General features: G+C 72.2%; 1 protein-coding gene across 1 annotated transcript in view; it reads right to left on the bottom strand.

The window, feature by feature from the left end:
* Positions 1-9288: 9288 nt before the first annotated feature.
* Positions 9289-12754, bottom strand: part of MRPL11 (mitochondrial ribosomal protein L11) — a 4335-nt gene continuing 869 nt past the window's right edge. Inside the window, 2 exon segments of the mRNA XM_075727143.1 lie at positions 9289-9397; positions 10987-11163. Of these exon segments, the coding sequence (XP_075583258.1) occupies positions 9289-9397; positions 10987-11163 (286 nt within the window).

The following is a 12754-nucleotide window of genomic DNA, read 5'->3' as shown; positions in this document are numbered from 1 at the left end:
CTCCCCCAGGCCCCGCCCCCCCCGGAGGCCCCACCCACCTGCCTGGGGGGGCCCGGGCAGGGTGAGCTGATGTCGCACCAGGGGGTGGTCGGCCGGATCCAGCAGATCGTAGATGCTGTCGCCCTGCGCCACCAGGTCCACCTGCATGGGGGGAGGGAGAGGGTCAGCACCCAGCACCCTCCCCTGGCACCCAGCACCCATCGTCCTGCAGCACCAGGACCCCCTGCATGGGGGGAGGCAGGGGATCAGCACCCAGCACCCTCCCCTGGCACCCAGCACCCATCGTCCTGCAGCACCAGGACCCCCTGCATGGGGGGAGATGGGAGGGTCAGCACCCTGCACCCTCTGCTGGCACCCAGCACCCTCCCCTGGCACCCAGCACCCATCATCCTGCAGCACCAGGACCCCCTGCATGGGGGGAGGCAGGGGATCAGCACCCAGCACCCTCCCCTGGCACCCAGCACCCATCGTCCTGCAGCACCAGGACCCCCTGCATGGGGGGAGGCAGGGGATCAGCACCCAGCACCCTCCCCTGGCACCCAGCACCCATCGTCCTGCAGCACCAGGACCCCCTGCATGGGGGGACGCGGGGGATCAGCACCCAGCACCCTCCCCTGGCACCCAGCACCCTGCAGCACTAGAGCCACCTACACCCCGGGGGGACAGCACCCAACCCCGTCCCTGCGTGCGGGTGCCCACCATGGAGTGCCCCAGGTGCTGCGCGACGTTGTCGGTGACGCCGACCAGCTTCCCCTCACGGGTGACGGCCAGCAGGAACCCGGGCAGCGACGCCACCAGGTCGGCGAGCTCCGGACCCCCCAGCAGCTCCATGGGTGCTCCCCCGCGCCGGGCCTGCATGGAGACACACGTCAGCACCCATCCGGCGCCCACCCGGCACCCATCAGGCGCCCGCCACCTGGCCCGCACGCTCCTGCCACAGCCCCGCGGCACCCACGTGGCCCTGGCACCCATGGAGCTGCTGGTGGCACCCACAGCCTCACCCACGTGGACCTGTGGTGGCCCTGGTGGGACCCACAGCATCACCCGTGTGGGCCCACAGGAGTCCCCGTCCCTGTCCCCGTCCCTGGTCCCCATCCCTGGTCCCTGGTCCCTGGTCCCTGGTCCCTGTCCCCATCCCTGGTCCCTGTCCCTGTCCCTGGTCCCTGTCCCCGTCCCCATCCCTGGTCCCTGGTCCCTGTCCCCGTCCCTGGTCCCTGTCCCCATCCCTGGTCCCTGTCCCCGTCCCTGGTCCCTGCCCCTGGTCCCTGGTCCCTGGTCCCTGGTCCCTGTCCCCATCCCTGGTCCCTGTCCCCGTCCCTGGTCCCTGTCCCCGTCCCTGGTCCCCATCCCTGGTCCCTGGTCCCTGGTCCCTGGTCCCTGTCCCCATCCCTGGTCCCTGTCCCTGTCCCTGGTCCCTGTCCCCGTCCCCATCCCTGGTCCCTGGTCCCTGTCCCCATCCCTGGTCCCTGTCCCCGTCCCTGGTCCCTGTCCCCGTCCCCATCCCTGGTCCCTGGTCCCTGTCCCCGTCCCTGGTCCCTGGTCCCTGTCCCCATCCCTGGTCCCTGTCCCCGTCCCTGGTCCCTGCCCCTGGTCCCTGGTCCCTGTCCCCGTCCCTGGTCCCCATCCCTGGTCCCCATCCCCTTCCCTTGTCTCCAGCCCCTGCTCCGGTCCCTGGTCCTGGTCCTTGTCCCGGTTCCTGGCCCAGTTCCAGCCCCGGTCCCTGTCCCAGGATCTTGGTTGCTGTCCCGGTCCCCCTGTGCCAGCCCAGATCCCTGGTCCCTGTCCCCAGTCTCGGTCCCAGCCCTGAGCCCAGGTTCCGATCCTGATCCCTGTTCTGATCCCGAGTCCCAGTCCTGATCCCTGTCCCCAGTCCCTGTCCCGGTCCCAGTCCCCCTGTCCCAGCCCCGATCCCTGATCCCTGTCCCCGCTCCCTGTCCCCGTTCCCTGTCCCGGTCCCCCTCTCCCAGCCCCAATCCCCAATCCCTGTCCCCGGTCTCGGTCCCTGTCCTCGTCCCACTCTCCCAGCCCTGATCCCTGATCCCTGTCCCCGGTCCCGCTCCCTGTCCTCGTCCCCCTCTCCCAGCCCCGATCCCTGATCCCGTTCCCTGCTCCCTGTCCCGGTCCCCCTCTCCCAGCCCCGATCCCCAATCCCTGTCCCCGGTCTTGGTCCCTGTCCCGGTCCCCTGGTCCCGGCCCCAATCCCGGATCCCGATCCTGGCCCCGGTCTCGCTCCCTCTCCCGCTCCCGGTTCCCGGTTCCCGGCCCGGCCCCGCCGCTCCCGGCCGCTGTCCGCGGTGCTGAGCCCGATCCCGTCCCTCTCCGCGGTGCTGAGCCCGGCGCTGCCCGCTCCGCTCCCGGTGCCCATCCCGGTGCCCATCCCGGTCCCGGTGCCCATCCCGGTGCCCATCCCCAGCCGGGGGCTGCCCCTCTCCCGGTGCCCACCCCCGTTCCTCTGCCGGCTCCCTGCTCCAGCCCGGTCTCTGTTCCCCATTCCCCTCCTCTCCCTGTCTCCATGCCGGTGCCGCTGCCTGCTCCCAACCCGCTGCCATCCCGGTGCCGCCGCTCAGCCCGGTCCCCGCTCCCGACAGCCGTTCCTGCCCCTTTCCTAACGCCGGTGGCCGGTGCCATCCCGGTCCCATCCCGGTGCCATCCCCTGGTCCCATCCTGATACTGATTCCCGGTCCCTTTCCAGTGCTGATTCCCAGTCCTATGCCCGGTCCCATCCCGGTGCCCGATCCCATCCTGGTGCCAATGCCCGGTCCTACCCCAGCGCTTGCACCCCATCCCTAGCCCCAGCCCCAGCCCCACGCTGATTCCCAGCCCCATCCCCACAGCCAGCCCCATCCCCGTGCCGGTCCCCATCCCCGTGGCAGTTCCCATCCCAATCCCTATCCCCGTGCCGGTTCCCATCCCCAGCCCCATCCTCACGCCGGTCCCCGGCCCCACACTGGTCCCCATCCCCATCCCCACGTCAGTTCCCATCCCCATCCCGATCCGCATCCCTGTGCTGGTCCCCAGCCCTGCACTGGTTCCCATCCCCATGCTGGTCCCCATCCCGGTGGCAGTCCCCATCCCCATCCCCATCCCCACACTGGTCCCCAGCCCCACACTGGTTCCCATCCCCATCCCCATCCCCATCCCTGTGCTGGTTCCCATCCCCACGCTGGTCCCCATCCCCATCCCCATCCCCATGCTGGTTCCCAGCCCCATCCCTGTGCCGGTCCCCATCCCCATCCCCATTCCCACACCGGTTCCCATCCCCGTGCCGGTCCCCATCCCCTTGCTGGTCCTCAGCCCTGTGCCGGTTCCCATCCCCACGCCGGTTCCCATCCCCATGCTGGTTCCCATCCCCACGCTGGTCCCCATCCCCATCCCCATCCCCATGCTGGTTCCCATCCCCATCCCTGTGCCGGTCCTCAGCCCTGTGCCGGTTCCCATCCCCGTGCCGGTTCCCATCCCCGTGCTGGTTCCCATCCCCATGCTGGTCCCCATCCCCATCCCCATCCCCATCCCCGTGCCGGTCCCCATCCCTGTGCCGGTCCCCATCCCCACGCTGGTCCTCATCCCCACGCTGGTCCCCATCCCCATCCCCATCCCTGTCCCCGTCCCCATCCCCGTCCCCGTCCCCGTGCCGGTCCCCATCCCCGTGCCAGTCCCCATCCCCGTGCCGGTCCCCATCCCCATCCCCATCCCCGTGCCGGTCCCCATCCCCATCCCCGTGCCGGTCCCCATCCCCATCCCCGTCCCCATCCCCGTGCTGGTCCCCATCCCCACGCTGGTTCCCATCCCCATCCCCATCTCCATCCCCATCCCCGTGCCAGTCCCCATCCCCGTGCCGGTCCCCATCCCCATCCCCATCCCCGTGCCGGTCCCCATCCCCATCCCCGTGCCGGTCCCCATCCCCATCCCCGTGCCGGTCCCCATCCCCATCCCCGTCCCCATCCCCGTGCTGGTCCCCATCCCCACGCTGGTTCCCATCCCCATCCCCATCTCCATCCCCATCCCCGTGCCGGTCCCCATCCCCGTGCCGGTCCCCATCCCCGTGCCGGTCCCCATCCCTGTGCCGGTCCCCATCCCTGTGCCGGTCCCCATCCCCACGCTGGTCCCCATCCCCGTGCCGGTCCCCATCCCCGTGCCGGTCCCCATCCCCGTGCCGGTCCCCATCCCCATCCCCGTGCCGGTCCCCGTCCCCGTGCCCGTCCCCATCCCCATCCCCGTCCCCATCCCCGTGCCGGTCCCCATCCCCATCCCCATCCCCATCCCCATCCCCATGCTGGTTCCCATCCCCATCCCCGTGCCGGTCCCCATCCCCATCCCCATCCCCGTCCCCATCCCCGTGCCGGTCCCGGTCCCGGTCCCGGTCCCCACGGCGGCGGCGCACGCACCGGGGCGGAGGCAGGCGCCCTTGCGGGTGTAGATGCAGGCGAGGGCCATGACGTGCAGGTAGGAGAGGCGCGGCCGCTCGCCCTCGGGCAGCGGGAGGAGGTCGCGCAGGGCTCGGATCTCGGCGTTGATCTGGTCCCGCCGCGCCTTGGAGGCGCCCTTGGTGGAGCGGAGCATCCTCGCGCCTCGCCGCCGCCCGCCCGCGCCTTATATGGCCCGCGGCGGCCGACGTCACGGCCGCGTCACTCCCCCCCCCCGCCCCGCCCCATCGCAGCGCTGGTGGTTGGGGGGGGGGGGGGAGCGGCCGCGTCAGCGCTGACGCGCGGCGCAAAGGCGCGGGGAGGGGGGAGGGGGGGGGCGGGGCGCGGCGGCTTCGCACCGAAATAGGAGATGGCGCGCGGTGGGGGGCGGGGCGGGGGGCGGGGCGGGGGGCACGCCCCCCTCCGCGGGAAAAGCCGGGGGGAGCGGCGGAGGGGGCCACGGAGGGGGGGGGGGGGCGGGAAGGGTCCTTTGGGGGTGGGGGGCTCGGGGGGGGGCTCAAGGGGTGGATGGACGGACAGACAGGTCAACGGAGGGGGGTCAACGGTGGGTCAAGGGAGGGATGGACAGACGGATGGGTCAATGCAGGGGGGTCAACAGTGGGTCAAGGGGTGGACGGACAGACAGACAGGTCAACAGAGGGATTGGGGGGCCAACAGTGGGTCAAGGGAGGGATGGACGGACGGACGGGTCAACGGTGGGTCAACAGAGGGGTGGACAGACAGACGGGTCAATGGAGGGAGTGGGAGGCCAACAGTGGGTCAAGGGGTGGATGGACGGACGGACGGGTCAACGGAGGGGGGCCAACGGTGGGTCAAGGGAGGGGTGGACAGACAGACAGGTCAACGGAGGGAGTAGAGGAGCCAACGGTGGGTCAAGGGAGGGATGGACAGACGGATGGGTCAATGCAGGGGTGGAGGAGCCAACGGTGGGTCAAGGGAGGGATGGACGGACAGGTCAACAGAGGGAGTGGGGGGCCAACGGTGGGTCAACAGACGGATGGATGGACAGACGGGTCAACGGAGGGAGTGGGGGGCCAACAGTGGGTCAAGGGGGGGATGGACGGACGGACAGGTCAACGGAGGGGAGCCAACAGTGGGTCAAGGGAGGGATGGACAGATGGACAGGTCAACGGAGGGGTGGAGGAGCCAACGGTGGGTCAAGGGAGGGATGGACAGACAGACGGGTCAATGGAGGGAGTGGGGGGCCAACGGTGGGTCAAGGGGGGGATGGACGGATGGACGGGTCAATGGAGGGGTGGAGGAGCCAACGGTGGGTCAAGGGAGGGATGGACGGACGGGTCAACAGAGGGAGTAGGGGGCCAACAGTGGGTCAAGGGGTGGATGGACGGACGGACAGGTCAACGGAGGGGAGCCAACAGTGGGTCAAGGGAGGGATGGACAGATGGACAGGTCAACGGAGGGGTGAAGGAGCCAACGGTGGGTCAACGGAGGGATTGGGGGGCCAATGGTGGGTCAAGGGAGGGATGGACGGATGGACGGGTCAATGGAGGGGTGGAGGAGCCAACGGTGGGTCAAGGGGTGGATGGACGGATGGACGGGTCAATGGAGGGGGGTCAACGGTGGGTCAAGGAGGGATGGACGGATGGACGGGTCAATGGAGGGGTGGAGGAGCCAACGGTGGGTCAAGGGAGGGATGGACGGATGGACGGGTCAATGGAGGGGTAGAGGAACCAATGGTGGGTCAAGGGAGGGATGGACGGACGGACGGGTCAATGGAGGGATTGGGGGGCCAATGGGGAGCTGGAAGAGCTCAAGGGGTGGGGGGAGGAATGGGCGGGTCAGGGGGGCGGAGGGGGCCAATGGGGGGGCAGAAGGGGCAATGAGGGGTGGTGGGGGCCAATGGGGGGGGTGGAGGGGGTCATTGGGGGATGGAGGGGTCAATGGGGGGTGGAGGGGCCAATGGGGGGTGGAGGGGCCAATGGGGGGGCGAAAGAGGCCAATGAGGGGTGGTGGGGGTCATTGGGGGGCGGAGGAGCCAATGGGGGGGTGGTGGGGGTCATTGGGGGGGCGGAGGAGCCAATGGGGGGGGTGGTGGGGGTCATTGGGGGGTGGAGGGGCCAATGGGGGGTGGCGGGGGTCAGTGGGTGGGTGGGGGGGGCCAATGGGGGGGTGGGAGCCAATGGGGGGGCGGAGGGGCCAATGGGGTTGGCGGGGGTCATTGGGGGGGCGGAGGGGCCAATGGGGGGGCAGAAGGGGGCCGGAGGAGCCAATGGGGGGCAGGGGGCGAGGGGGGGCGGGGGGGTCGACGGCCGGCCAGACTGACGGACACCGAAAGGGCCGGGGGCGGGGCTTGGGGGGCCCCCGGGGTGCGGGGGGCCCAGGGGGGCCGGGGACCCCCCCTCCCCTCCCCCCAGGCCTCTGGGATCCCCCCTCCCCCCCCGGCGGCCGCCCCCGGCGCTGGCCCCGCCCCCCGCCGCGGTTCCCCTCCCCCCCCCCGGCTCCGCCGCTGCCAAATTTGGGCGCTGAAGGCGCGGCGCTAAAAATAGGCACCGGTGGCTAAAAATAGCAACGGGGCGGGGCGGGCTCGGGCGGGGGGGGCGGGGGCCGAGCCTGGCTTCCCTGGGGGGGGGGGGGGGAGACCGGGGACCCCCCCGAGCGCCGGGGCCCCCCCGGACCCCTGCCCCCCCCCCCCCCGGGTTTCCCCGGTAACGGCGGAGCCGCAACCGGTTCGGGGGGGGGGGGGGAGGAAGATGAGGATGAGGAGGGAAAGGGGAATGCAGGAGGAGGAAGATGAGGATGAGGAGGGAAAGGGGAATGCAGGAGGAGGAAGATGAGGATGAGGAGGGAAAGGGGAATGCAGGAGGAAGATGAGGATGAGGATGGAAACGGGAATGCAGGAGGAAGATGAGGATGAGGAGGGAAAGGGGAATGCAGGAGGAGGAAGATGAGGAGGGAAAGGGCGGAATGCAGGAGGAGGAAGATGAGGATGAGGAGGGAAAGGGGGGAATGCAGGAGGAGGAAGATGAGGATGAGGAGGGAAAGGGGAATGCAGGAGGAGGAAGATGAGGAGGGAAAGGGGAATGCAGGAGGAGGAAGATGAGGATGAGGAGGGAAAGGGGGGAATGCAGGAGGAGGAAGATGAGGATGAGGAGGGAAAGGGGAATGCAGGAGGAGGAAGATGAGGATGAGGAGGGAAAGGGGAATGCAGGAGGAGGAAGATGAGGAAGATGAGGGAAAGGGGGGAATGCAGGAGGAGGAAGATGAGGATGAGGAGGGAAAGGGGAATGCAGGAGGAGGAAGATGAGGATGAGGAGGGAGGAGGATGGGGAATAAGGGGGGATGAGGTGGGAGGAAGGAGGGTGAAGATGAGGAGGAGGATGGGGGTGAGGATGAGGAGGGAGGAAGGCGGGGAAGATGGAGGAGGATGAGGAGGGAGGAAGCAGGATGAAGGATGAGGAGGGATGAAGGAGGAAGAGGATGGGGATGAAGATGGAGGAGGGTTGGGGGAGGATGAGGAGGGATAAAGTAGGATGAAGATGAGGGAGGGGGAGGATGAAGAGGGAGCCAGATGGGGATGAAGGAGGATGAGAAGGGGATGAAGGACAAGGAAGGAGGAAGAGGAGGATGGGGAAGGATGAGGAGGGCAGAAGGAGGGTGAAGATGAAGATGGAGGAAGATGGGGAGGAAGGGGTGGGAGGATGAGGCGGGAGGAAGGAGGATGAGGATGGAGGAGGATGAGGATGGAGGAGGATGAGGAAGGAGGCTGAAGATGGAGGAGGATGAGGATGGAGGAGGATGGGGCCGGCGCTGAGCGGGGGGATGAAGAAGGATGAGGGGGGGGAGGAAGGGGGTGGGGGGGAGGATGAGGAGGATGAAGGGGGAGGAGGCGGCTGAGGCCGAAGGCCCAACCACCCCTCACTGCTGGGGGGGGGGGGGAGGTGCCACCACCCATCATGGCGACACCGGGGGCCCCACAGCCCCTCCCCCCCCAAAAAGGGGACCCAAGGGTCCAGGAGAGCCCCTCCCCCACCACCCAAAAAAGGGGTCCGGGAGAGCCCCTCCCCCACCCAGCCGCCCACAAAGAGGGGGACCCAGGGGTCTGGGGCAGCCCCTCCCCCCATCCGCCCCCCCCCCCCAAAGGGACCCAGGAGAGCCCCTCCCCCACCCACAGCCCCAAAAAGGGGGTCCAGGGGAGCCCCTCCCCCCATCCGCCCCCCCCCCCAAGGGGCCCCAGGGGAGCCCCTCCCCCACCCACAGCCCCAAAAAGGGGGTCCAGGGGAGCCCCTCCCCCCATCTGCCCCCCCCAAGGGGCCCCAGGGGAGCCCCTCCCCCACCCACAGCCCCAAAAAGGGGGTCCAGGGGAGCCCCTCCCCCCATCTGCCCCCCCCAAGGGGCCCCAGGGGAGCCCCTCCCCCACCCACAGCCCCAAAAAGGGGGTCCAGGGGAGCCCCTCCCCCCATCTGCCCCCCCCAAGGGGCCCCAGGGGAGCCCCCTCCCCCACCCACAGCCCCAAAAAAGGGGGTCCAGGGGAGCCCCTCCCCCCATCTGCCCCCCCCCAAGGGGCCCCAGGGGAGCCCCTCCCCCACCCACAGCCCCAAAAAGGGGGTCCAGGGGAGCCCCTCCCCCTATCTGCCCCCCCCCAAGGGGCCCCAGGGGAGCCCCCTCCCCCACCCACAGCCCCAAAAAGGGGGTCCAGGGGAGCCCCTCCCCCCATCTGCCCCCCCCAAGGGGCCGCAGGGGAGCCCCTCCCCCACCCAAAAGGGACCCAAGGTCCAGGACAGCCCCTCCCCCACTCCCCAAAAGGGGTCCCAGGACAGCCCCCCCCCCCCCCCCCAAGGAAGGCGCAGGCAGAGCGGGAAGCGTTTATTGGGGGCGCCCGGGGGCAGGGGTCAGAGGTCAGAGGTCACTTCTTCCTCGCCCCCCCCTCCTCCTCCGCCGCCGCCGCCGCCGCCATGGCCGCCTCCTGCTCCCGCCGCTGGCGCTGGAAGGCGGCGCAGTCCTCGGCCGTCAGCCTGCGGGGGGGCACCCATGGGTGCTGGGCCCCCCCCCCACCCCCCGCGGGGGGGCAGGTATCGGGGGGGGGCACCCATGGGTGCTGGGTCCCATGAAAAGGGGCCCCCATCCCCCCCCCCGCCCCCCCACGGGGGTCCCAGGTATTGGGGGGGGGCACCCATGGGTGCTGGGTCCCCTCCTCACCCCCCCCACGGGGGGTCCCAGGTATGGGGGGGGCACCCATGGGTGCTGGGTCCCCTCCCCACCCACCCACGGGGGTCCCAGGTATTGGGGGGGGGGCACCCATTGGTCCCCCCCACCCCCCCGCAGGGGTCCCAGGTATCAGGGGGGGCACCCATGGGTGCTGGGTCCCCTCCCCACCCCCCCCCCGGGGGTCCCAGGTATCGGGGGGGGCACCCATGGGTGCTGGCACCCACAAAAGGGGGCCCCGTCCCCCCCCCGCCCCCCCACGGGGGTCCCAGGTATGGCGGGGGCACCCATGGGTGCTGGGTCCCCTCCTCACCCCCCCACGGGGGTCCCAGGTATCGGGGGGGGCACCCATGGGTGCTGGCACCCACAAAAGGGGGCCCCGTTCCCCCCCGCCCCCCCACGGGGGGTCCCAGGTATGGCAGGGGCACCCATGGGTGCTGGGTCCCCTCCTCACCCCCCCCACGGGGGTCCCAGGTATGGCAGGGGCACCCATAGGTGCTGGGTCCCCTCCTCACCCCCCCCCCACGGGGGTCCCAGGTATGGGGGGGGCACCCATGGGTGCTGGGTCCCCTCCTCACCCCCCCCACGGGGGTCCCAGGTATGGGGGGGGCACCCATGGGTGCTGGGTCCCCTCCTCACCCCCCCCCGGGGGTCCCAGGTATGGGGGGGGCACCCATGGGTGCTGGGTCCCCTCCTCACCCCCCAACAGGGGTCCCAGGTATCGGGGGGGGGGGCACCCATGGGTGCTGGGTCCCCTCCCCACCCCCCCCACGGGGGTCCCAGGTATGGGGGGGGCACCCATGGGTGCTGGGTCCCCTCCCCACCCACCCACGGGGGTCCCAGGTATTGGGGGGGGGGCACCCATGGGTGCCAGCACCCACGAAAGGGGGCCCCGCCCCCTCCCCACCCCCCACGGGGGTCCTAGGCGTCGCAGGGGGGCACCCATGGGTGCCAGCACCCATGAAGTTTGCCCCCCCCCAAGGAACCCACGCGCCCCTGCTTCGGGGGGCCACAGGCACAGGCAAGGGGGCGCGGGGGTGGGTGCTGGGGGGCACCCAGGGGCGGGTGCTGGGGTGGGGGGCACCCATGGGCTCCCCGGGGTGGGTGTTGGGGTGGGGGGCACCCCGGGTGTTGGGGGGGGGCACCCAGGGGCGGGTGCTGGGGGCAGGGGTCACCCAGGGGTGGGTGTTGGGGGTGGGGGGCACCCAGGGGCCCCCCGGGGCGGGTGTGGGGGCAGGTGTTGGGGGTCGGGGGGGCACCCCGGGGTGGATGTTTGTGGGGGGGGGGGGGGGGGGGGGCACCGCGGGTGTTGGGGGGGGCACCCCGGGGTGGGTGCTGGGGGTCGGGGGGCACCCCGGGGCGGGTGTTTTTGGGGGGGGGGGGGGGGGGGGGCACCCACCGGGGCACGACGCGCAGGCCCAGGCTGCGTGCGGAGCCCAGCATGGCGCCCACCAGGGCGGGCAGGGGGGTCCCTCGCGCCGCCACCCCCGGGTCGCGCTGCTTGGCCCGCGCCGCCTCGTAGAGGTGCTTCAGCGAGAGCACCCCCACCTCCTCGTGCCCTGGGGGGGGGGGGCCGCTGCACCCACCGCGCCCACACCCCCCCGCACCCACGGCACCCCGCACCCACGGCACCCCGAGACCCCCAGGGCACCCCCCCAGGGCACCCTGAGCCCCCCCCAGGGCACCCCGAGACCCCCGCACACCCCCCAGGGCACCCCAGACCCCCAGGGCACCCCCCAAGGCACCCCGAGACCCCCGCACACCCCCCAGGGCACCCCAGACCCCCAGGGCACCCTGAGCCCCCCCCCAGGGCACCCCGAGACCCCCGCACACCCCCCAGGGCACCCCAGACCCCCAGGGCACCCCCCAGGGCACCCTGAGCCCCCCCCAGGGCACCCCGAGACCCCCGCACACCCCCCAGGGCACCCCAGACCCCCAGGGCACCCCCCAGGGCACCCCGAGACCCCCGCACACCCCCCAGGGCACCCCAGACCCCCAGGGCACCCCCCAGGGCACCCTGAGCCCCCTCAGGGCACCCCGAGACCCCCGCACACCCACGGGCAACCCGAGACCCCCGCACACCCCCCAGGGCACCCCAGACCCCCAGGGCACCCTGAGCCCCCCCCCAGGGCACCCCGAGACCCCCGCACACCCCCCAGGGCACCCCAGACCCCCAGAGCACCCCCCCCAGGGCACCCTGAGCCCCCCACAGGGCACCCCGAGACCCCCACACACCCACGGGCACCCCAAGACCCCCACACACCCCCCAGGGCACCCCAGACCCCCAGGGCACCCTGAGCCCCCCCCCAGGGCACCCCGAGATCCCCGCACACCCCCCAGGGCACCCCAGACCCCCAGGGCACCCTGAGCCCCCCCCCAGGGCACCCCAAGACCCCCGCACACCCCCCAGGGCACCCCAGACCCCCAGGGCACCCTGAGCCCCCCACAGGGCACCCCGAGACCCCCGCACAGCCCCAGGGCACCCCAGACCCCCAGGGCACCTCCCAGGGCACCCCGAGCCCCCCACAGGGCACCCCAGACCCCCGCACACCCACGGGCACCCCAAGACCCCCGCACACCCCCCAGGGCACCCCAGACCCCCAGGGCACCCCCCAGGGCACCCTGAGCCCCCCAGGGCACCCCGAGCCCCCCCAGGGCACCCCTCAGGGCACCCTGAGCCCCCCCCAGGGCACCCCAGACCCCCGCACACCCACGGGCACCCCGAGACCCCCGCACACCCCCCAGGGCACCCCAGACCCCCAGGGCACCCTGAGCCCCCCCCAGGGCACCCCGAGACCCCCACACACCCCCCAGGGCACCCCAGACCCCCAGGGCACCCCCCAGGGCACCCCGAGACCCCCAGGGCACCCCGAGCCCCCCCAGGGCACCCCCCAGGGCACATTGAGCCCCCCCCAGGGCACCCCAGATCCCCACACACCCACGGGCACCCCGAGACCCCCGCACACCCCCCAGGGCACCCCAGACCCCCAGGGCACCCCGAGCCCCCCACAGGGCACCCCGAGACCCCCGCACACCCCCCAGGGCACCCCAGACCCCCAGGGCACCCTGAGCCCCCCCCAGGGCACCCCGAGACCCCCCCAGGGCACCCCCAGGGCACCCCGAGCCCCCCCAGGGCACCCCCCAGGGCACCCTGAGCCCCCAGCACC

This window comes from Pelecanus crispus, chromosome Z (genome assembly GCF_030463565.1).
Source record: "Pelecanus crispus isolate bPelCri1 chromosome Z, bPelCri1.pri, whole genome shotgun sequence".
NCBI classification, from domain to species: domain Eukaryota; kingdom Metazoa; phylum Chordata; class Aves; order Pelecaniformes; family Pelecanidae; genus Pelecanus; species Pelecanus crispus.
The sequence above is the reverse complement of the archived record's forward strand: the minus strand, read 5'-3'. Positions and strand labels throughout refer to the sequence as shown.